The sequence below is a fragment of the Rutidosis leptorrhynchoides genome, chromosome 2 (assembly GCF_046630445.1).
Source record: "Rutidosis leptorrhynchoides isolate AG116_Rl617_1_P2 chromosome 2, CSIRO_AGI_Rlap_v1, whole genome shotgun sequence".
In the NCBI taxonomy this organism is placed as follows: Eukaryota; Viridiplantae; Streptophyta; class Magnoliopsida; order Asterales; family Asteraceae; genus Rutidosis; species Rutidosis leptorrhynchoides.
The window spans coordinates 508,685-535,412 of record NC_092334.1 but is presented as its reverse complement, the minus strand read 5'-3'; the positions used below and the strand labels follow the sequence as shown (position 1 = coordinate 535,412).

Here is a 26,728-nt window from a genome sequence, read left to right as displayed (position 1 = left end):
TCAAAAACTTGTACTATCATGTTGACTTTGAGGGTTGACTTCAATAACATTAAACTTCCACATGGCAGCAGCTATAGTAGAATGGCTTGATTTAACAATATTCAATCCCATAAGCCTTAGTCTAACCACCTCTTCTATATGCTTAGATAAGGTATCCACATTTCTCTGCTCACTTTTGAAAAGTCTAGCATTTCTTTCCTGCCAGAGGTGATAGATAATAGAACCAATAACAAGTCTTCTGATAATACTCCAGATGGACTTATTACGCTTCTTGTTTGACATCAGCTCAATAAGCTCCACCCAAGAGATATTAGCATTTATGATAATATCAATAATGTCATCTAGAGCAGCCTTATTTCTGAAATGATCCCACACATCCTTAGCATACTGACAGTCAATGAAGATGTGATTGTGGGAATCTTTGACTTGGTTACAAAAAGCACAGAGTTTATCATCTTGAACCATCCAGCTTTCAAGCCTGTCTTGAGTGGTCAACTTTTGGTTTGTAGCCACCCAAAGGATAAAGGCATTTCTTGGGATATTTTGTGAAAACCACACCAATTTATGCCATTTAACATCCTTCCTGGTGACTTTCATGTCCAACCTGAAATGTCCCGTTCTTATTGATTAAAAACGTTCCATATTAATTGATTTCGTTGCGAGGTTTTGACCTCTATATGAGACGTTTTTCAAAGACTGCATTCATTTTAAAACAAACCATAACCTTTATTTCATCAATAAAGGTTTAAAAAGCTTTACGTAGATTATCAAATAATGATAATCTAAAATATCCTGTTTACACACGACCATTACATAATGGTTTACAATACAAATATGTTACAACAAAATAAGTTTCTTGAATGCAGTTTTTACACAATATCATACAAGCATGGACTTCAAATCTCGTCCTTATTTAAGTATGCGACAGCGGAAGCTCTTAATAATCACCTGAGAATAAACATGCTTAAAACGTCAACAAAAATGTTGGTGAGTTATAGGTTTAACCTGTGATGACCCGGGAATTTCTGACCAAATTTAAACATAATCTTATATGATTCGACTCGATAAGCAAAGTCTATTAAACCGAGTCTCATTATGTTTGAACTATTTCATGATAACATTTGACCTTTAACTATTTCCGACGATTCACGAACCTTTAATTGTAACTAAGAATGTAAATATAAATAATTATATATAAAACTAATTATATTAGTATTAATGAACTATTAAGTAATTTTGTTATTATAAAAGATAACATTTAATAACTAAAGATTTTCATTTTGAATATATATAGTATATTGTATATAAATGATTCAAACATATTTTACCAACGTTATCAAAATATTAAATGTACAATGTTATACTTTGTAGTTAATTGTTTAATATACATAATTAATCATCTACTCAACATTTAAAACATGATTTTATATATATGGTAGTATACATATATACATAAATATAACTATATATATATGATTTTATACATAATTATTATATTATGTATATGTAGAAATTTATAATATATCTATGATGAAATAATGTACTATTTTAATAAATATATATAATACTTACATATATAAAACATTTATATTTTTCATAATTACATACATAAGTATAATATAATTAGTATGTAAATAAATATTATAATATATTTATATTAAAATGCATAAATATATAATATTCAGTATATGTTACAATACATATTACATAATTATTAAATATTACATAATAATAGATGATATTAATAAATTAAATTTAAATACAAATATAGTTGTTGTAGTAATGTTATTTGTATCGTCAAATATCAATATTTGTATTCATAATATCACTTTATATCATATAAAGATGAAATTGGATGTATATATTAGATTATTATTACTAATATTATTATTATCGATAAAATATTAATATTATCATAATTAGTATGGTATTATTATTATTATTATTATCATTTTTACAATTATTATTATCATTAATATTATATTTATCATTATTATTAATTTTATTAATATTATTAGATATTAATAGTATTGTTATTATATATTATTATTATTAATTAAAAAAAAAACAGTAGGGATCTGTATTATACGCGTGACCTCTGTATCCTTTATCTCTATTATTATTATTTTTTTGTTTCTTTCCTGCTCCCAACTCGTGAACCTGTGTTGACATTTTCTCCATTTTTTTAACAACCGATCTCTATTATTACAACATGATTATGTATAATTGCAAATCAAATAAAAAGGAAATCCAATGGGATTAAAGAGCACAGCGATATTTTTTTTTCTTCTTCTCTGCACGCTCCAATTTTTTTTTCTCTTAATTCAATTTCGAATAAAGTTTCAAAATCTAAAAATGCAGAAAGGTTAGAAATCTTTCTTTGAATCTATCTGCAAAATCTCAACTCTCAAATCTTTATATCGATCTTGAATTTTGAAGTCAAAGTTTAGTTTAAAAAAAGTCAACAATTGTTCTTGAGACAAATTCGCGTTCGTGTATATGTTTCTGATCAAATTGACGATTCCAGTAGTTTTTATACATGTTTAGAAAACTATTTCGTGTTATAAACATTATCTATAATGTTATCTATTACGAAATCAATTTTTTTTTTGTTCCAAGAACCGACGCTGCAGTAGGCCTTTAGTATTTTTTTTTTTATTTTAGAACCCAAATTATTTTTTTTTCTGTAATGTTTTGAAGCTTTAAAGGGAACCCCGATTTTGTTTTTTTTTTTGGTTATTGATGTTTTATTGAATCCATGAGACTTGTGGAGAAGAAGAGGAATAGAAGAAAAACAGTTTATATATAAAATTTAAATTCGATATTAGTACAGAGAATCAGAATTGGTGGGATGGTCGAGAGTGTTTGCGTGTGAGCATGTGGTCACGAGATCGATTCCAGAGGACGGTAGTTTCTTTTTTTTTTTTAAACTCTTTTCATGTGAGGTAGTTTTCTTTTCTAATTTTATTATTGTTATTATATATTAATTATTATTAGTATTATTATTATTATTGTGATTGTTTTGATTGTTATTGTTATTGTTATTATTAGTATCATACTTGTTATCATATTTGAAAGTATTATAGACATTACTATTATTATTATGATAGGTATTAATAATATTATTATTAGTAATAAACTTATCATTTTAGTATTTTATCATCATTAGGATTATGATTATGATTATCATTATTATTATTATGAAGGAAATAAAAATATATTATTATCATCAATATTAGAATTTGTACCGGTTTATAAATAATAGTATCATCAGTACATTTACAATTAATAATATCATATTTATCAGTATCATCATTAATATTTACTAGTATTATTATGATTATCATTTATCATTTTATAAATATTAGAACCCTTATTATTAACATAAGTATGGTATTAGTATTAATATTATTTTAGAGTTATTATTATTAGTATCATTAACAGTTATCATTTTCATTTTTTTTGCTATTAGTATTATCATTATTAATAAAATTATTATTATTATTAGTAAATCATTATTATCTAAATTATTATTTTAACAAATAAATATTTTGTACACTATATATATACTTATGGTATATACTAGGATTGTATTAATAATTCACATAACAAACTAATAAAATTTCATAAATACAATACTAACCACAAATATATGTATATAAATATATTAATGTCATTATTTATATAAACGTAAATCATTATAGATATATATACATAAAATCGATATATATATAAAATATAATATAAGTATACGTTTTAAAATAAAGGTTAGAATAAATTCTACAAAACTATAATATATAAATAATACATATTAATAAATGAAATTTTGTAACTTACATTATACGTATTAATATATACACAATTGATATAGGTTCGTAAATCCGAGGCCAACCCTGCATTGTTCAATGACGTCATGAAAGGACCCGTTCATATACATTATAAACGATTCACAATAGTTGATTACATCGCGAGGTATTTGACCTCTATATGATACGTTTTACAAACATTGCATTCGTTTTTAAAAGACAAACTTTCTTTACATCAAAAATTGATGGCATGCATACCATTTCATATTACATCCAACTATAATTGACTTAATATTAATCTTGATGAACTCAACGACTCGAATGCAACGTCTTTCAAAGTATGTCATGAATGACTCCAGGTAATATCCTTAAAATGAGCTAATGCACAGCGGAAGATTTCTTTAATACCTGAGAATAAACATGCTTTAAAGTGTCAACCAAAAGGTTGGTGAGTTCATTAGTTTATCATAATCAATCATTTCCGTAATAGTAATAGACCACAAGATTTCAGTTTCCATAAATATCCGTACACTCGCAAGTGTTTAAAAGTATTCTATAAGTTGTAGGCACCCGGTAACAAGCCTTAACATTCATGTTTTACCCTCTGAAGTACACCAGATCAGGTGTGTTTAAAATAACCTCGAAGTACTAAAGCATCCCATAGTCAGGATGGGGTTTGTCAGGCCCAATAGATCTATCTTTAGGATTCGCGCCTACCGTACATAGACAAGTAGTTTAATGTTACCAAGCTAAGGGTATATTTCTGGTTTAAACCCACGTAGAATTAGTTTTAGTACTTGTGCCTATTTCGTAAAACATTTATAAAAAACAGCGCATGTATTCTCAGTCCCAAAAATATATATATAAAAGGGAGCAAATGAAACTCACAATACTGTATTTCGTAGCAATTATGTATATGACGACACTGAAAATGATAAACGTTAGGTTGACCTCACGAGCAATACCCTCGATCAATACCCATAACCTCCATAGCTATAACCCATAATTTCCTTAGCTCTATCCCGTTTGAAAACTTATTTTGAAATCGTCCGAGTATAACTCCGTCGTAGTATTTTATGTATACTAATAATATCTTGAAATAATACAAAAATATATATATATATATATATATATATATATATATATATATATATATATATATATATATATATATATATATATATATATATATATATATATATATATATATATATATGTATGTAATTCGATTGAGAGAGTTTAGAGAAATATATTTTCAAGTTTCTATGAAATAATGAAACCTATTGAATTCTATTTATAATAGATTTTTGAATTATTAAAGTGAATTATTAAAGTATGAATTATTAAAGTGAATTATTAAAGTGTGAATTATTAAAGTGAATTATTAAAGTGAATTATTAAAGTATGAATTATTAAAGTGAATTATTAAAGTATGAATTATTAAAGTGAATTATTAAAGTATGAATTATTAAAGTTAAAGTAAAATAAAAGTAAAGTAAAGGTAAAGTTAAAGTATAGTAAAAGTATAAAACTATATACGTATAATACGAGTATAAATATATATAATATTAATTTAAATCGTTATATATATTTAATAAAATAAAATATAAATATCGTTATCTTTATCATACTGGTTAAGTAATGAGTTGTCAAAAGTGGTTCTAGATATTTATAAAAGATATATACGTTTTAATAATAAAGTTCTTTTTAAACTGAAAACGTTTTTTGTACTTTTGAAACTAAATCAAATAAATATGATAATTTTGTTTTCCAAAACTAAATATATTTAAGAATCATTTTGTTAAAAGGTTAAAATAATGGAAATCGTTATACCACAAAACATTTTAGAAAAGTAGAATTATATATATTCATAATAGGTTTCAAGTTTTTAAATTACAGTCTGTTGGTGAAGCATGGGATAAAGTCCAAAGGTTAAATAAACGTATGAAATCATCTTAATGAAAAATGTCGAGTTACTTAACTTGTCGATATCCAACATCTAAGTTATTTACACTCCACGTTCTTATTTTCATATTAAATAAAATGAAAGTTAACATAGTTATCTTATCAAGGTCACGAGGAAAATATTATAAAACATGCCTTGGAAATTAAACAGGAATTTCCACTAACCCTTGTCTAGTTCCCGTTAATTGATACATTTGTTCTTATTTATAAATCACTTTACCATTTTCTGAATGTTGTCAAAAAGAATAGATTTCTTAAATCACAGTGGACCTCATAACATAGGCCCGTAATCATATCATAATGTATCTGATAATTCAATCATTTGATATTATCTCTTAATTCTGTCGATAAATATATCGAAACAAATACGTTCATGTAAAGTATCATATATCTAATACTTTGTTAATGTTTTCAGTTAATATTATATATTATATATACATATCTATATACTCATAATTGTTCGTGAATCGTCGAACACGGTCAAAGGGTAATTGATTACATGAATGTAGTTCCAAACTTTTTGAGATTCAACATTACAAATTCTGCTTATCGTGTCGGAAACATATAAAGGTTAAGTTTAAATTTGGTCGGAAATTTTCGGGTCGTCACAGTACCTACCCGTTAAAGAAATTTCGTCCCGAAATTTGATCGAGGTCGTCATGGCTAACAATAAGAATGTTATTATAACGAATATAAGTTGATTCATAGGGTTTTATCATGATTGAGAAATATGGATAAAATAATTCGATTACTCGAAACGTATGAGTGAAGCTATCGTAAAAGAGTGAAATGAGAAAATAGGGATTCGTCTTATCTTTTGACGTCATCACGGTTGATCTCCGGATTAAAGAAAATCTTTGTAATCTATATAGGGTTTGATTCTTCGATGATTAAGGAAATTATGATCCTCTTCGATTTAATGCGATGATTCATCTTGATTTTTCTGTCGGATATTTCACTATAAATCCACCTCCTTCGTTTCCTTTTAATTCACACCTTCTATTCTTTCTCCCTCAATTCTTACTTTAAAATTATTCGTTAATATGCTTCATCCAGTGCTGATTCTCGATATACTCCTCACTTTCATATCTGTCGTTCTTCTTTTTCATCTACCTCCGGAAGAATCTATTTACTTCTACTATACTCTTGGTTTTATAGTGTTTTTTGTTCTCCCGTGTCTTTATATTGCTATATGCAACGATATATACGGTTTATAATTTCTGGGTTGTTGTTGGGTTTTATATCTTCCCTTATATTTCGATGTCCCTGCTTCTGTCTTCTATAATCATTGTCATCCCCAATTAATGCTCTCTTTTATTTGCTGCGATTTATACCCCAATTTCTATTTCGGAGTTTTGTCCTTTCGTTTCTTCTTCTTGCGATTAAGCACCGCTTGTAATGGTCCAGAATTCGCATATATGAATTTCGGAATGAACATTGTTAATGTTCTAAGAAGGAAATTGTAATGGCACGATCTTGACTTGTCAAATTACTAGAATACCTCGGATAAGGCCGAATCATCAAGAAATATTTTCTTGATATTTTAGAGGTTAAAGAGAATACAAGAGTCGTGTAACATAGAACATGATGACGTTATAATCTGTGAATCATCACGTTCCATTTAGAAACTCAGCATGACTTACTGTAATATAATCACGTTGATCAAGTGTCATTTTATTATACTAGTTCATGCTTCAGTTCCCAACACTACTTCAAAAATATTCCTATTTTAAATTCGAAAGTTTCAGAATTTAGAAACTAAAATAGTTTCTTTTATGATGTAATACAGACAGCACGAAGAGGTAAATGATTTCAGATAAGAATAATTATGAAAATATCTTCAGAAATATGGAGGATATTTATAATGAAAGATACGATGATATCTTAAAATTTCTAATATCAGATGATGATGAAGAATATTGTCCGTAAGGGTTTAGAGTCAGGAGCAAGGTATTCGATAATGACTTCAGCAGACATGGAATCATTTGGATTCTTTGAAGGTAGATTTCGTCCTTGTGATTTATCCACAGCCTTCTTCATGGTTTGCTCAATCCGTATTTTTCAGTACCAAATCTTCTCTTTTTCTGAGCTTTGCTAACACACTACTCTTTATCATCAAACTTTTTACTATTAAGGTCGTTTATAGTTTTTGCTGCTTCATCAGTATTTCGAGAACTAGTTCGCAGTTTAGGGTGTTTTTCAGAAACTTCACATTCAAAGTATATAAGACCAGAAGATAGACACATATAATTGTTGGTGTAGACATGCTGCGAGATTTCAAAATACTGATTGCTAATTTTCGATGATTCGTATGGCAATTCTCGTTACAAGATGCAGATGAGTAAATGATGGGGTTTTGATAAATATAAAGATTTTTCGGAAAATCAAAGATCAATGAAGTTGTTAATAAGTTTACTACAAATGTGGCGAGATATGAAAGGATCCCCGGTAATAATGATGAAGGGGTAATCATTATAATAAGGCTTATTCGATTGAACAATTGAAGTTGGTTTGCTGGAGCTGTGACAAAACCGTCTATTTTTAGAAGGGATTGAAAAGTTATTTTAGCTAGTAAATGTCAAAAGGTCTGACATGGATACATGTTAAATTATGACTTTAGTTTCAAGAGTTTTTCAGGTACGTAACTGTGAATAACATGTGGTTGGATCATCATCTCGATTGTTCATTATTTGAAGTGTCTTCAGGTATTTCGAAGGGTTTGAACACAGATTATAATCGTTAATATACATACGATGTTCTAACACAGTTTTGAAGTTAAAGTATAGCTTTGAAAGATGTAAGAATCTAAGAGTGATGATACCGGTTATAACTTGAATTGAATTCGGCGATTTCAAAATCAGAATATGTAATTAGATTTTTGAATGATTATGGTTGTTTTGATTTCTATAAAAGAATGTATATTGTTGTGAAAGTAGGGAGTATAATGGATGATCTGCTGAATCAGATTCGAAGAATGTAACATATTAATTGTGAATTTATATATCTCTCGGGTATTACCTACCCGTTAAAAAAAATGTCACAATTAATATTTTGTACAAAAGAATTTTATTACTGTCTTTATGGAAATATATGTGTATATTTCTTCAGATGTAATATAGATTTAATGAGTTAATATTAAATTAAACTCACTTGATTTATGGTTAAGGCTAGGATAGATAATTTATAAACTTTAGAAATTACATAATCGTCGTAGAATGTTTTTCCAATGAAGTTATGAATCAATACTTCATCGTTGTGTTATTCCTTAGTATCTACAGGGCGTATGACGTCGATGCTCATGGGACAGATTGTGAAGTTGAGGTTTGCGATGAAATTGTTGGTGGTGGTGGTAATGGTACTGTTGATGTTGTTGATGGTGGTACTTGTTATGTTGCTGGTGCTGCTGCTGGTGTTTGTAACCTTTGCACCATATTCTCCAAAGCCACTACCCGAGCGCGAAGCTCGTTGACTTCTTCTATTACACCTGGGTGATTGTCGGTTCGGACGAGCGGATAAATAAGATCTAGAATTTGGTGTAGTATATAATCATGACGAGATACTCTGGAAATGAGAGAAAATGGTGTATCGAACAGGTTCGCCGGTAAGTGCTTCAGGTTCATTGCCAAGAGGGCAATGTGGTGGATGGAAAGGATCGCATTCTTCTTGTCTCCAATGATTAAGGAGGCTACGAACCCATCCCCAATTCATCCAGAATAGATGATGGCTGATTGGTTGATCCATTCCAGTCACACTGCTTTCGGAGCTTGAGTGGGATTCCATTTCGGAATCCGAGGAACTTGAACTGATGACGAATTCCATTTCGGACGATTTGATAAAGGATTTTTCGATACGAAATGATTTTCCGGATATCGGGTGGTATTCTAACTACGTAGAATATCTATATATATAGATCAAAAGATTTCATAGATTACGGAGGAATTTACGGAATATGTCAGGCAAAGTTTACGGTAATAGATACGATAAGATATGATTTAGCAGATACGCTAAGATATGAATTTTGTCTATACACTATTCATGCAATCAATGCAGCAAGACGTGTCTAGACTAAGAATGATAAGCAGGTAATTTCCTAAGGATGGTAAGTAGATGATTTCCGACTAAAAATGATAAACAAAACTTTTGACATGCAGACATGGTCGAAGTCCAGACTCACTAATGCATCTTAACAATTATCAGTTAGACACACTAATGCAAGACCTGGTTCGCTAAGACCACCGCTCTGATACCAACTGAAAGGACCCGTTCATATACATTATAAACGATTCACAATAGTTGATTACATCGCGAGGTATTTGACCTCTATATGATAGGTTTTACAAACATTGCATTCGTTTTTAAAAGACAAACTTTCTTTACATCAAAAATTGACGGCATGCATACCATTTCATATTACATCCAACTATAATTGACTTAATATTAATCTTGATGAACTCAACGACTCGAATGCAACGTCTTTCAAAGTATGTCATGAATGACTCCAGGTAATATCCTTAAAATGAGCTAATGCACAGCGGAAGATTTCTTTAATACCTGAGAATAAACATGCTTTAAAGTGTCAACCAAAAGGTTGGTGAGTTCATTAGTTTATCATAATCAATCATTTCCGTAATAGTAATAGACCACAAGATTTCAGTTTCCATAAATATCCGTACACTCGCAAGTGTTTAAAAGTATTCTATAAGTTGTAGGCACCCGGTAACAAGCCTTAACATTCATGTTTTACCCTCTGAAGTACACCAGATCAGGTGTGTTTAAAATAACCTCGAAGTACTAAAGCATCCCATAGTCAGGATGGGGTTTGTCAGGCCCAATAGATCTATCTTTAGGATTCGCGCCTACCGTACATAGACAAGTAGTTTAATGTTACCAAGCTAAGGGTATATTTCTAGTTTAAACCCACGTAGAATTAGTTTTAGTACTTGTGCCTATTTCGTAAAACATTTATAAAAAACAGCGCATGTATTCTCAGTCCCAAAAATATATATATAAAAGGGAGCAAATGAAACTCACAATACTGTATTTCGTAGCAATTATGTATATGACGGCACTGAAAATGATAAACGTTAGGTTGACCTCACGAGCAATACCCTCGATCAATACCCATAACCTCCATAGCTATAACCCATAATTTCCTTAGCTCTATCCCGTTTGAAAACTTATTTTGAAATCGTCCGAGTATAACTCCGTCGTAGTATTTTATGTATACTAATAATATCTTGAAATAATACAAAAAAAATATATATATATATATATGTATGTAATTCGATTGAGAGAGTTTAGAGAAATATATTTTCAAGTTTCTATGAAATAATGAAACTTATTGAATTCTATTTATAATAGATTTTTGAATTATTAAAGTGAATTATTAAAGTATGAATTATTAAAGTGAATTATTAAAGTGTGAATTATTAAAGTGAATTATTAAAGTGAATTATTAAAGTATGAATTATTAAAGTGAATTATTAAAGTATGAATTATTAAAGTGAATTATTAAAGTATGAATTATTAAAGTTAAAGTAAAATAAAAGTAAAGTAAAGGTAAAGTTAAAGTATAGTAAAAGTATAAAACTATATACGTATAATACGAGTATAAATATATATAATATTAATTTAAATCGTTATATATATTTAATAAAATAAAATATAAATATCGTTATGTTTATCATACTGGTTAAGTAATGAGTTGTCAAAAGTGGTTCTAGATATTTATAAAAGATATATACGTTTTAATAATAAAGTTCTTTTTAAACTGAAAACGTTTTTTGTACTTTTGAAACTAAATCAAATAAATATGATAATTTTGTTTTCCAAAACTAAATATATTTAAGAATCATTTTGTTAAAAGGTTAAAATAATGGAAATCGTTATACCACAAAACATTTTAGAAAAGTAGAATTATATATATTCATAATAGGTTTCAAGTTTTTAAATTACAGTCTGTTGGTGAAGCATGGGATAAAGTCCAAAGGTTAAATAAACGTATGAAATCATCTTAATGAAAAATGTCGAGTTACTTAACTTGTCGATATCCAACATCTAAGTTATTTACACTCCACGTTCTTATTTTCATATTAAATAAAATGAAAGTTAACATAGTTATCTTATCAAGGTCACGAGGAAAATATTATAAAACATGCCTTGGAAATTAAACAGGAATTTCCACTAACCCTTGTCTAGTTCCCGTTAATTGATACATTTGTTCTTATTTATAAATCACTTTACCATTTTCCGAATGTTGTCAAAAAGAATAGATTTCTTAAATCACAGTGGACCTCATAACATAGGCCCGTAATCATATCATAATGTATCTGATAATTCAATCATTTGATATTATCTCTTAATTCTGTCGATAAATATATCGAAACAAATACGTTCATGTAAAGTATCATATATCTAATACTTTGTTAATGTTTTCAGTTAATATTATATATTATATATACATATCTATATACTCATAATTGTTCGTGAATCGTCGAACACGGTCAAAGGGTAATTGATTACATGAATGTAGTTCCAAACTTTTTGAGATTCAACATTACAAATTCTGCTTATCGTGTCGGAAACATATAAGGTTAAGTTTAAATTTGGTCGGAAATTTTCGGGTCGTCACACGTCATATGTATTTTTACTATAAAATACAGTATCGTGAGTTTCATTTGCCTTTTTACCCTTTATATTTTTGGGCTGAGAATACATGCGCAACTTTTATAACTGTTTTATGAAATTGACACAAGTACGTGAAACTACATTCTATGGTTGGATTATCGAAGTCGAATATGCCCCTTTTTATTAAGTCTGGTAATCTAAGAATTAGGGAACAGACACCCTAATTGACGCGAATCCTAAAGATAGATCTATCGAGCCCAACAAGCCCCATCCAAAGTACCGGATGTTTTAGTACTTCGAAATTTATATCATGTCCGAAGGAGGATCCCGGAATGATGGAGATATTCTTATATATGCATATTGTTAATGTCGGTTACCAGGTGTTCAATCCATATGAATGATATTTTTGTCTCTATACATGGGACGTATGTTTATGAGAAATGGAAATCTGAAATCTTGTGGTCTATTAAAATGATGGAAACGATTGTTTAAGTTAAACTAATGAACTCACCAACCTTTTGGTTGACACTTTAAAGCATGTTTATTCTCAGGTACGAAAGAAATCTTCCGCTGTGTATTTGCTCATTTTATAGATATTACTTGGAGTCATTCATGGCATATTTCAAAAGACGTTGCATTCGAGTCGTCGAGTTCATCAAGATTATTATCAAGTCAATTATAGTTGGATATATTATGAAATGGTATGCATGCCTGTCAACTTTCGATGTAATGAAAGTTTGTCTTTTCAAAAACGAATGCAATGTTTGTAAAATGTATCATATAGAGGTCAAGTACCTCGCGATGTAATCAACTGTTGTGAATCGTTTATAATCGATATGGACTTTTTTCGGATGGATTAGGACGGGTCTTCACATAACCTATATATATCAAATCATAATAATAGACCACAAGATTTCATATTTCAATACACATCCCATACATAGAGATAAAAGTCATTCATATGGTGAACACCTGGTAACCGACATTAACAAGATGCATATATAAGAATATCCCCATCATTCCGGGACACCCTTTGGATATGATATAAATTTCGAAGTACTAAAGCATCCGGTAGTTTGGATGGGGTTTGTTAGGCCCAATAGATCTATCTTTAGGATTCGCGTCAATTAGGGTGTTTGTTCCTTAATTCTTAGATTACCAGACTTAATAAAAAGGGGCATATTCGATTTCGATAATTCAACCATAGAATGTAGTTTCACGTACTTGTGTCTATTTTGTAAATCATTTATAAAACCTGCATGTATTCTCATCCCAAAAATATTAGATTTTAAAAGTGGGACTATAACTCACTTTCACAGATTTTTACTTCGTCGGGAAGTAAGACTTGGCCACTGGTTGATTCACGAACCTATAACAATATATACATATATATCAAAGTATGTTCAAAATATATTTACAACACTTTTAATATATTTTGATGTTTTAAGTTTATTAAGTCAGCTGTCCTCGTTAGTAACCTACAACTAGTTGTCCACAGTTAGATGTACAAAAATAAATCTATAAATATTATCTTGAATCAATCCACGACCCAGTGTATACGTATCTCAGTATTGATCACAACTCAAACTATATATATTTTGGAATCAACCTCAACCCTGTATAGCTAACTCCAACATTCACATATAGAGTGTCTATGGTTGTTCCGAAATATATATAGATGTGTCGACATGATAGGTTGAAATATTGTATACGTGTCTATGGTATCTCAAGATTACATAATATACAATACAAGTTGATTAAGTTATGGCTGGAATAGATTTGTTACCAATTTTCACGTAGCTAAAATGAGAAAAATTATCCAATCTTGTTTTACCCATAACTTCTTCATTTTAAATCCGTTTTGAGTGAATCAAATTGCTATGGTTTCATATTGAACTCTATTTTATGAATCAAAACAGAAAAATTATAGGTTTATAGTCATAAAAATAAGTTACAAGTCGTTTTTGTAAAGGTAGTCATTTTTGTCGAAAGAACGACGTCTAGATGACCATTTTAGAAAACATACTTCCACTTTGAGTTTAACCATAATTTTTTGATATAGTTTCATGTTCATAATAAAAATCATTTTCTCAGAATAACAAATTTTAAATCAAAGTTTATCATAGTTTTTAATTAACTAACCCAAAACAGCCCGCGGTGTTACTACGACGGCGTAAATCCGGTTTTAAGGTGCTTTTCGTGTTTCCAGGTTTTAAATCATTAAGTTAGCATATCATATAGATATAGAACATGTGTTTAGTTGATTTTAAAAGTCAAGTTAGAAGGATTAACTTTTGTTTGCGAACAAGTTTAGAATTAACTAAACTATGTTCTAGTGATTACAAGTTTAAACCTTCGAATAAGATAGCTTTATATGTATGAATCGAATGATGTTATGAACATCATTACTACCTTAAGTTCTTTGGATAAACCTACTGGAAAATAGAAAAATGGATCTAGCTTCAACGGATCCTTGGATGGCTCGAAGTTCTTGAAGCAGAATCATGACACGAAAACAAGTTCAAGTAAGATCATCACTTGAAATAAGATTGTTATAGTTATAGAAATTGAACCAAAGTTTGAATATGATTATTACCTTGTATTAGAATGATAACCTACTGTAAGAAACAAAGATTTCTTGAGGTTGGATGATCACCTTACAAGATTGGAAGTGAGCTAGCAAACTTGAAAGTATTCTTGATTTTATGTAACTAGAACTTGTAGAATTTATGAAGAACACTTAGAACTTGAAGATAGAACTTGAGAGAGATCAATTGGATGAATAAAATTGAAGAATGAAAGTGTTTGTAGGTGTTTTTGGTCGTTGGTATATGGATTAGATATAAAGGATATGTAATTTTGTTTTCATGTAAATAAGTCATGAATGATTACTCATATTTTTGTAATTTTATGAGATATTTCATGCTAGTTGCCAAATGATGGTTCCCACATGTGTTAGGTGACTCACATGGGCTGCTAAGAGCTGATCATTGGAGTGTATATACCAATAGTACATACATCTAAAAGCTGTGTATTGTACGAGTACGAATACGGGTGCATACGAGTAGAATTGTTGATGAAACTGAACGAGGATGTAATTGTAAGCATTTTTGTTAAGTAGAAGTATTTTGATAAGTGTATTGAAGTCTTTAAAAAGTGTATAAATACATATTAAAATACTACATGTATATACATTTTAACTGAGTCGTTAAGTCATCGTTAGTCGTTACATGTAAGTGTTGTTTTGAAACCTTTAGGTTAACGATCTTGTTAAATGTTGTTAACCCAATGTTTATAATATCAAATGAGATTTTAAATTATTATATTATCATGATATTATCATGTATGAATATCTCTTAATATGATATATATACATTAAATGTCTTTACAACGATAATCGTTACATATATGTCTCGTTTAAAAATCATTAAGTTAGTAGTCTTGTTTTTACATATGTAGTTCATTGTTAATATACTTAATGATATGTTTACTTATCATAGTATCATGTTAACTATATATATATATATATCCATATATATGTCATCATATAGTTTTTACAAGTTTTAACGTTCGTGAATCACCGGTCAACTTGGGTGGTCAATTGTCTATATGAAACATATTTCAATTAAATCAAGTTTTAACAAGTTTGATTGTTTAACATGTTGGAAACATTTAATCATGTAAATATCAATCTCAATTAATATATATAAACATGGAAAAATTCGGGTCACTACAGTACCTACCCGTTAAATAAATTTCATCCCGAAATTTTAAGCTGTTGAAGGTGTTGACGAATCTTCTGGAAATAGATGCGGGTATTTCTTCTTCATCTGATCTTCACGCTCCCAGGTGAACTCGGGTCCTCTACGAGCATTCCATCGAACCTTAACAATTGGTATCTTGTTTTGCTTAAGTCTTTTAACCTCACGATCCATTATTTCGACGGGTTCTTCGATGAATTGAAGTTTTTCGTTGATTTGGATTTCATCTAACGGAATAGTGAGATCTTCTTTAGCAAAACATTTCTTCAAATTCGAGACGTGGAAAGTGTTATGTACAGCCGCGAGTTGTTGAGGTAACTCAAGTCGGTAAGCTAATGGTCCGACACGATCAATAATCTTGAATGGTCCAATATACCTTGGATTTAATTTCACTCATTTACCAAATCGAATAACGCCTTTCCAAGGTGCAACTTTAAGCATGACCATCTCTCCAATTTCAAATTCTATATCTTTTCTTTTAATGTCAGCGTAGCTCTTTTGTCGACTTTGGGCGGTTTTCAACCGTTGTTGAATTTGGATGATCTTCTCGGTAGTTTCTTGTATAATCTCCGGACCCGTAATCTGTCTATCCCCCACTTCACTCCAACAAATCGGAGACCTGTACTTCCTACCATAAAGTGCTTCAAATGGCGCCATCTCAATGCTTGAATGGTAGCTGTTGTTGTAGGAAAATTCTGCTAACGGTAGATGTCGATCCCAACTGTTTCCGAAATCAATAACACATGCTCGTAGCATGTCTTCAAGCGTTTGTATCTTCCTTTTGCTCTGCCCATCAGTTTGTGGATGATAGGCAGTACTCATGTCTAGACGAGTTCCTAATGCTTGCTGTAATGTCTGCCAGAATCTTGAAATAAATCTGCCATCCCTATCAGAGATAATAGAGATTGGTATTCCATGTCTGGAGACGACTTCCTTCAAATACAGTCGTTCTAACTTCTCCATCTTGTCATCTTCTCTTATTGGCAGGAAGTGTGCTGATTTGGTGAGACGATCAACTATTACCCAAATAGTATCAAAACCACTTGCAGTCTTCGGCAATTTAGTTATGAAATCAATGGTAATGTTTTCCCATTTCCATTCCGGGATTTCGGGTTGTTGAAGTAGACCTGATGGTTTCTGATGCTCAGCTTTGACCTTAGAACACGTCAAACATTCTCCTACGTATTTACCAACATCGGCTTTCATACCCGGCCACCAAAAATGTTTCTTGAGATCCTTGTACATCTTCTCCGTTCCAGGATGTATTGAGTATCTGGTTTTATGAGCTTCTCTAAGTACCATTTCTCTCATATCTCCAAATTTTGGTACCCAAATCCTTTCAGCCCTATACCGGGTTCCGACTTCCTGAATATTAAGATGCTTCTTCGATCCTTTGGGTATTTCATCCTTTAAATTTCCCTCTTTTAAAACTCCTTGTTGTGCCTCCTTTATTTGAGTAGTAAGGTTATTAGGAATCATTATATTCATAGATTTTACTCGAATGGGTTCTCTGTCCTTCCTGCTCAAGGCATCGGCTACCACATTTGCCTTCCCCGGGTGGTAACGAATCTCAAAGTCGTAATCATTCAATAATTCAATCCACCTACGCTGCCTCATATTCAGTTGTTTCTGATTAAATATGTGTTGAAGACTTTTGTGGTCGGTATATATAATACTTTTGACCCCATATAAGTAGTGCCTCCAAGTCTTTAATGCAAAAACAACCGCTCCTAATTCCAAATCATGCGTCATATAATTTTGTTCGTGAATCTTCAATTGTCTAGACGCATAAGCAATCACCTTCGTTCGTTGCATTAATACACAACCGAGACCTTGCTTTGATGCGTCACAATAAATCACAAAATCATCATTCCCTTCAGGCAATGACAATATAGGTGCCGTAGTTAGCTTTTTCTTCAATAACTGAAACGCTTTCTCTTGTTCATCATTCCATTCAAATTTCTTCCCTTTATGCGTTAATGCAGTTAAGGGTTTTGCTATTCTGGAAAAGTCTTGGATGAACCTTCTGTAGTAACCAGCTAGTCCTAAAAACTGGCGTATCTGTTTCGGAGTTTTCGGGGTTTCCCACTTTTCAACAGTTTCTATCTTTACCGGATCCACCTTAATACCTTCTTTGTTCACTATGTGACCGAGGAATTGAACTTCTTCCAACCAAAATGCACACTTTGAAAACTTAGCGTACAATTCTTCCTTCCTCAATACTTCTAACACCTTTCTCAAATGTTCACCGTGTTCTTGGTCATTCTTTGAGTAAATAAGTATGTCATCAATGAAAACAATGACAAACTTGTCAAGGTATGGTCCACACACTCGGTTCATAAGGTCCATGAACACAGCTGGTGCATTAGTTAAACCAAACGGCATGACCATAAACTCGTAATTACCGTAACGTGTTCTGAAAGCAGTCTTTGGAATATCATCTTCTTTCACCCGCATTTGATGATACCCGGAACGTAAGTCAATCTTTGAATAAACAGATGAGCCTTGTAGTTGATCAAATAAGTCATCGATTCTCGGTAGTGGGTAGCGGTTCTTGATGGTAAGTTTGTTCAACTCTCGGTAGTCGATACACAACCTGAATGTACCATCTTTCTTCTTGACAAACAAAACAGGAGCTTCCCACGGTGATGTGCTTGGTCGAATGAAACCACGCTCTAAAAGTTCTTGTAATTGGCTTTGCAGTTCTTTCATCTCACTGGGTGCGAGTCTGTAAGGAGCATGAGCTATTGGTGCAGCTCCTGGTACAAGATCTATTTGAAATTCAACGGATCGATGTGGGGGTAATCCCGGTAATTCTTTCGGAAATACATCGAGAAATTCTTTTGCAATGGGAACATCATTGATGCTCTTTTCTTTAGTTTGTACTTTCTCGACGTGTGCTAGAACAGCATAGCAACCTTTTCTTATTAGTTTTTGTGCCTTCAAATTACTAATAAGATGTAGCTTCGTGTTGCCCTTTTCTCCGTACACCATTAAGGGTTTTCCTTTTTCTCGTATAATGCGAATTGCATTTTTGTAACAAACGATCTCTACTTTCACTTCTTTCAACCAGTCCATACCGATTATCACATCAAAACTCCCTAACTCTACTGGTATCAAATCAATCTTAAATGTTTCGCTAACCAGTTTAATTTCTCGATTCCGACATATATTATCTGCTGAAATTAATTTACCATTTGCTAATTCGAGTAAAAATTTACTATCCAAAGGCGTCAATGGACAACTTAATTTAGCACAAAAATCTCTACTCATATAGCTTCTATCCGCACCCGAATCAAATAAAACGTAAGCAAATTTATTGTCAATAAGAAACGTACCCGTAACAAGCTCCGGGTCTTCCTGTGCCTCTGCCGCATTAATATTGAAAACTCTTCCGCGGCCTTGTCCATTCGTGTTCTCCTAGTTCGGGCAATTTCTAATAATGTGGCCCAGTTTTCCACATTTATAACAAACTACATTGGCATAACTTGCTCCGACACTACTTGCTCCGCCATTACTCGTTCCGACACCATTTGTTCCTTTCGTTCTATTAACCCCTGGTCCGTAGACCTCACACTTCGCCGCCCTATGACCATTTCTTTTACACTTGTTGCAAAATTTGGTGCAAAACCCTGAGTGATACTTTTCACACCTTTGGCATAGCTGCTTCTGATTGTTGTTGTTGTTGTTGCGGTTATTATTGTTGTTGGGATGATTGTTGTAGTTGCTGTTGTTGTTGTTGTTGTTGTTGTTGTTGTTGGGCCATTTGTTGTAGTTGCGATTGATGTTGCGATTGTTGGGATAATTGTTGCGATTATTTTTGTAATTGCTGTTGTTGTTGCATTGGTGATTCTTATCACCGTTTTCCTCCCACTTTCTTTTGACTTGCTTCACATTGGCCTCTTCAGCAGTCTGTTCTTTAATTCTTTCTTCAATCTGGATCACTAGTTTGTGGGCCATTCTACATGCCTGTTGTATGGAGGCGGGCTCGTGTGAACTTATATCTTCTTGGATTCTTTCCGGTAATCCTTTCACAAACGCGTCGATCTTCTCTTCTTCATCTTCGAATGCTCCCGGACACAATAGGCACAATTCTGTGAATCGTCTTTTGTACGTGGTAATATCAAATCCTTGGGTTCGTAACCCTCTAACTTCTGTCTTGAGCTTATTGACCTCGGTTCTGGGACGGTACTTCTCGTTCATCAAGTGCTTGAATGCTGACCACGGTAGTGCGTACGCATCGTCTTGTCCCACTTGCTCTAGATAGGTATTCCACCATGTTAACGCAGTACCTGTGAAGGTATGCGTAGCGTACTTCACTTTGTCCTCTTCAGTACACTTACTTATGGCAAATACCGATTCGACCTTCTCGGTCCACCGTTTCAATCTGATCGGTCCTTCGGTTCAATCAAATTCCAAAGGTTTGCAGGCATTGAATTCTTTGTAGGTGCATCCTACACGATTTCCTGTACTGCTTGATCCAAGGTTATTGTTGGTATGTAGCTCAGCCTGTACTGCGGCTATGTTTGAAGCTAGAAAAGTACGGAATTCTTCTTCATTCATATTCACGGTGTGTCGAGTAGTCGGTGCCATTTCCTTCAAAATAATCAAATGGAACAAGTTAATCATACAGAATATTAAGAGTAGTTAATAGTATTTCGTAGCATAATATGAACTCATTTATAAAAGCTTTTTCTTCATATTAGCGTTTTATAAGTTTAAATTCGGGTAGTACCTACCAGTTAAGTTCATACTTAGTAGCTAATATACAATTCAACTACTACAATTCTATATGAAAAACTGATTATAATAATATTTCGCGTTCAAACTTTTACACAATATTTTACAAACTTACAATACCGCTTATTTTACATATAGCATGAAATATAGCACACAATAAATTTGATACAAGATGGTTGTGAAGATAATTCTAGCTAGTACACAAGTCGTTCAGCAAAGGCAATAAAGACACGTAATTCATACGTACAGAAACAAGTCACGCATTCTGGTTTTACTAGGATTACTTCCCATCCTTGGTCTTGTGGAACATAACCGTTATGGCCGTTGATAAGACAGCGTGTTGTAACGTCGTCAAAGGGACAAGATTTACGTAATGTCCAACAGTCCCGTAACAATCTAAAAACCTCATTTCTTACCCCAATTACCGACTCCGTCACTTGTGGGAACGTTTTGTTTAATAGTTGTAGCCCGATGTTCTTGTTCTCACTTTGGTGAGAAACGAACATTACTAATCCGTAAGCATAACATGCTTCTTTATGTTGCATGTTAGCCGCTTTTTCTAAATCACGAAGTCCAATATTCGGATATATTGAGTCAAAATAATTTCTTAACCCATTGCGTAAAATAGCATTTGGGTTCCCCGCAATATATGCGTCAAAGTAAACACATCGTAACTTATGGATTTCCCAATGTGATATCCCCCATCTTTCGAACGAAAGCCTTTTATAAACCAAGGCATTCTTAGAACGTTCTTCGAATGTCTTACAAACTGATCTCGCCTTAAATAGTTGTGCCGAAGAATTCTGACCAACTCTAGACAAGATTTCATCAATCATGTCTCCGGGTAGGTCTCTTAAAATATTGGGTTGTCTATCCATTTTGTGTTTTTATACTGTAAAATAGACAAGAGTTAGATTCATAAAAAAAAAATACTTATTAATACAAGCAATTTTTACATATATCATAAAGCATAAGCACACTATATTACATATATTACACCACACGAATACAACTATCTTATTCCGACTCGCTTGTTTCTTCTTCTTCGGTTTTGGTTCGTTTTGCCAAGTTTCTAGGGATATATGATGTTCCCCTAATATGAGCCATCGTTTTCCACATTGGTTTAGAAAAACCTGGTGGTTTAGAGGTTCCCGGGTCATTGTTACAACTTAAGGACTTCGGGGGTTGACGATACATATAAAGTTCATCGGGGTTGGAATTAGATTTCTCTATTTTTATGCCCTTTCCCTTATTATTTTCTTTTGCCTTTTTAAATTCAGTTGGGGTAATTTCTATAACATCATCGGAATTCTCGTCGGAATCCGATTCATCAGAGAATTGGTAATCCTCCCAATATTTTGCTTCCTTGGCGGAAACACCATTGACCATAATTAACCTTGGTCGGTTGGTTGAGGATTTTCTTTTACTTAACCGTTTTATTATTTCCCCCACCGGTTCTATTTCTTCATCCGGTTCCGATTCTTCTTCTGGTTTCGATTCTTCTTCCGGTTCCGACTCTTCTTCCGATTCCTCTTCGGGAACTTGTGAATCAGTCCTCGAATCATTCCAATTTACATTTGACTCTTCATTATTATTAGGTGAGTCAATGGGATTTGTTCTAGAGGTAGACATCTATCACATAATATCAAACGCGTTAAGAGATTAATATATCACATAATATTCACATGTTAAAAATATATAGTTTCCAACAAAATTTGTTAAGCAGTCATTTTTCAAGTAAACACGGTCGAAGTCCAGACTCACTAATGCATCTTAAAAAACTCGATAAGACACACTAATGCAAAATTCTGGTTCTCTAAGACCAACGCTCGGATACCAACTGAAATGTCCCGTTCTTATTGATTAAAAATGTTCCATATTAATTGATTTCGTTGCGAGGTTTTGACCTCTATATGAGACGTTTTTCAAAGACTGCATTCATTTTAAAACAAATCATAACCTTTATTTCATCAATAAAGGTTTAAAAAGCTTTACGTAGATTATCAAATAATGATAATCTAAAATATCATGTTTACACACGACCATTACATAATGGTTTACAATACAAATATGTTACAACAAAATAAGTTTCTTGAATGCAGTTTTTACACAATATCATACAAGCATGGACTTCAAATCTCGTCCTTATTTAAGTATGCGATAGCGGAAGCTCTTAATAATCACCTGAGAATAAACATGCTTAAAGCGTCAACAAAAATGTTGGTGAGTTATAGGTTTAACCTATATATATCAAATCATAATAATAGACCACAAGATTTCATATTTCAATACACATCCCATACATAGAGATAAAAGTCATTCATATGGTGAACACCTGGTAACCGACATTAACAAGATGCATATATAAGAATATCCCCATCATTCCGGGACACCCTTCGGATATGATATAAATTTCGAAGTACTAAAGCATCCGGTACTTTGGATGGGGTTTGTTAGGCCCAATAGATCTATCTTTAGGATTCGCGTCAATTAGGGTGTATGTTCCCTAATTCTTAGATTACCAGACTTAATAAAAAGGGGCATATTCGATTTCGATAATTCAACCATAGAATGTAGTTTCACGTACTTGTGTCTATTTTGTAAATCATTTATAAAACCTGCATGTATTCTCATCCCAAAAATATTAGATTTTAAAAGTGGGACTATAACTCACTTTCACAGATTTTTACTTCGTCGGGAAGTAAGACTTGGCCACTGGTTGATTCACGAACCTATAACAATATATACATATATATCAAAGTATGTTCAAAATATATTTACAACACTTTTAATATATTTTGATGTTTTAAGTTTATTAAGTCAGCTGTCCTCGTTAGTATCCTACAACTAGTTGTCCACAGTTAGATGTACAGAAATAAATCGATAAATATTATCTTGAATCAATCCACGACCCAGTGTATAAGTATCTCAGTATTGATCACAACTCAAACTATATATATTTTGGAATCAACCTCAACCCTGTATAGCTAACTCCAACATTCACATATAGAGTGTCTATGGTTGTTCCGAAATATATATAGATGTGTCGACATAATAGGTCAAAACATTGTATACGTGTCTATGGTATCTCAAGATTACATAATATACAATACAAGTTGATTAAGTTATGGTTGGAATAGATTTGTTACCAATTTTCACGTAGCTAAAATGAGAAAAATTATCCAATCTTGTTTTACCCATAACTTCTTCATTTTAAATCCGTTTTGAGTGAATCAAATTGCTATGGTTTCATATTGAACTCTATTTTATGAATCTAAACAGAAAAAGTATAGGTTTATAGTCGGAAAAATAAGTTACAAGTCGTTTTTGTAAAGGTAGTCATTTCAGTCGAAAGAACGACGTCTAGATGACCATTTTAGAAAACATACTTCCACTTTGAGTTAAACCATAATTTTTGGATATAGTTTCATGTTCATAATAAAAATCATTTTCTCAGAATAACAACTTTTAAATCAAAGTTTATCATAGTTATTAATTAACTAACCCAAAACAGCCCGCGGTGTTACTACGACGGCGTAAATCCGGTTTTACGGTGTTTTTCGTGTTTCCAGGTTTTAAATCATTAAGTTAGCATATCATATAGATATAGAACATGTGTTTAGTTGATTTTAAAAGTCAAGTTAGAAGGATTAACTTTTGTTTGCGAACAAGTTTAGAATTAACTAAACTATGTTCTAGTGATTACAAGTTTAAACCTTCGAATAAGATAGCTTTATATGTATGAATCGAATGATGTTATGAACATCATTACTACCTTAAGTTCCTTGGATAAACCTACTGGAAAAGAGAAAAATGGATCTAGCTTCAACGGATCCTTGGATGGCTCGAAGTTCTTGAAGCAGAATCATGACACGAAAACAAGTTCAAGTAAGATCATCACTTGAAATAAGATTGTTATAGTTATAGAAATTGAAAAAAAGTTTGAATATGATTATTACCTTGTATTAGAATGATAACCTACTCTAAGAAACAAAGATTTCTTGAGGTTGGATGATCACCTTACAAGATTGGAAGTGAGCTAGCAAACTTGAAAGTATTCTTGATTTTATGTAACTAGAACTTGTAGAATTTATGAAGAACACTTAGAACTTGAAGATAGAACTTGAGAGAGATCAATTGGATGAATAAAATTGAAGAATGAAAGTGTTTGTAGGTGTTTTTGGTCGTTGGTGTATGGATTAGATATAAAGGATATGTAATTTTGTTTTCATGTAAATAAGTCATGAATGATTACTCATATTTTTGTAATTTTATGAGATATTTCATGCTAGTTTCCAAATGATGGTTCCCACATGTGTTAGGTGACTCACATGAGCTGCTAAGAGCTGATCATTGGAGTGTATATACCAATAGTACATACATCTAAAAGCTGTGTATTGTACGAGTACGAATACGGGTGCATACGAGTAGAATTGTTGATGAAACTGAACGAGGATGTAATTGTAAGCATTTTTGTTAAGTAGAAGTATTTTGATAAGTGTATTGAAGTCTTTCAAAAGTGTATAAATACATATTAAAACACTACATGTATATACATTTTAACTGAGTCGTTAAGTCATCGTTAGTCGTTACATGTAAGTGTTGTTTTGAAACATTTAGGTTAACGATCTTGTTAAATGTTGTTAACCCAATGTTTATAATATCAAATGAGATTTTAAATTATTATATTATCATGATATTATCATGTATGAATATCTCTTAATATGATATATATACATTAAATGTCTTTACAACGATAATCGTTACATATATGTCTCGTTTAAAAATCATTAAGTTAGTAGTCTTGTTTTTACATATGTAGTTCATTGTTAATATACTTAATGATATGTTTACTTATCATAGTATCATGTTAACTATATATATATCCATATATATGTCATCATATAGTTTTTACAAGTTTTAACGTTCGTGAATCACCGGTCAACTTGGGTGGTCAATTGTCTATATGAAACATATTTCAATTAATCAAGTCTTAACAAGTTTGATTGTTTAACATGTTGGAAACATTTAATCATGTAAATATCAATCTCAATTAATATATATAAACATGGAAAAGTTCGGGTCACTACACAACCATGCTCTACTTGTACTATGATCAGCTAGCTTACCATCAATTGACACCCATCTGACCTCATCCTGGTTTCCTATAGAAAATTGTGGCTTATAGGAAAGGATATTGCTATACTTTTGGAGCAAAACAACTGGCCATCTTAACTCATTACCATCTCTAATGTCATTCACAGTGCTTTTGAGGGTAAGACCACTTTCAAGTATGTCCCTTTTGGTAACAAATTTATAAAGGGGACCATTAGGGTTCCAGTGATCATACCAAATAGAAGTACCTCTTCTATCTCCAAGCTTATGAAAGATGTTGCTTCTGATGGACTCTTTTATTCTCAAAATACCTCTCCAACAACTTGAAGCCTCCACAGTTTCACAATCCATGGACCAAAAATTTCTATCACCAATCTTATGCTCTTTAATCCATTTCACCCAGATAGACTTTTTGTTGGACACCAGGTTCCAAATGTGCTTGGTCATAAAGGTCTTGTTCCATAGGTGAATGTCTCTAATGCCCAAGCCACCTTGCTTTTTATCATAACTAATGTCCTTTCAGGAGACTTTGGATATTACTCTACCCTTATCAGTACCACTCCATAGGAAACACCTGAGCATCTTTTCAATGTCATAAATGACACTTTTAGGGATAACAAACATGGAGATCCATTTGACCTGTATGGAAATGAGCACAGACTTGATAAGTTGGAGTCTCCCAGTAAAAGAAAGGGACTTATTCTTCCAATCTTG

The 26,728-nt window shown here is 31.8% G+C and overlaps 1 protein-coding gene across 1 annotated transcript; it reads right to left on the bottom strand.

The window, feature by feature from the left end:
* Positions 1-26,461, bottom strand: LOC139894257 (uncharacterized). Its single transcript, XM_071877456.1, has 2 exons — positions 25,995-26,461; positions 1-604 (listed from the first exon to the last, which is right to left on the bottom strand). Exons 1-2 carry the CDS (start codon positions 26,459-26,461, stop codon positions 1-3), a joined length of 1,071 nt encoding a protein of 356 aa, XP_071733557.1.
* Positions 26,462-26,728: the final 267 nt, after the last annotated feature.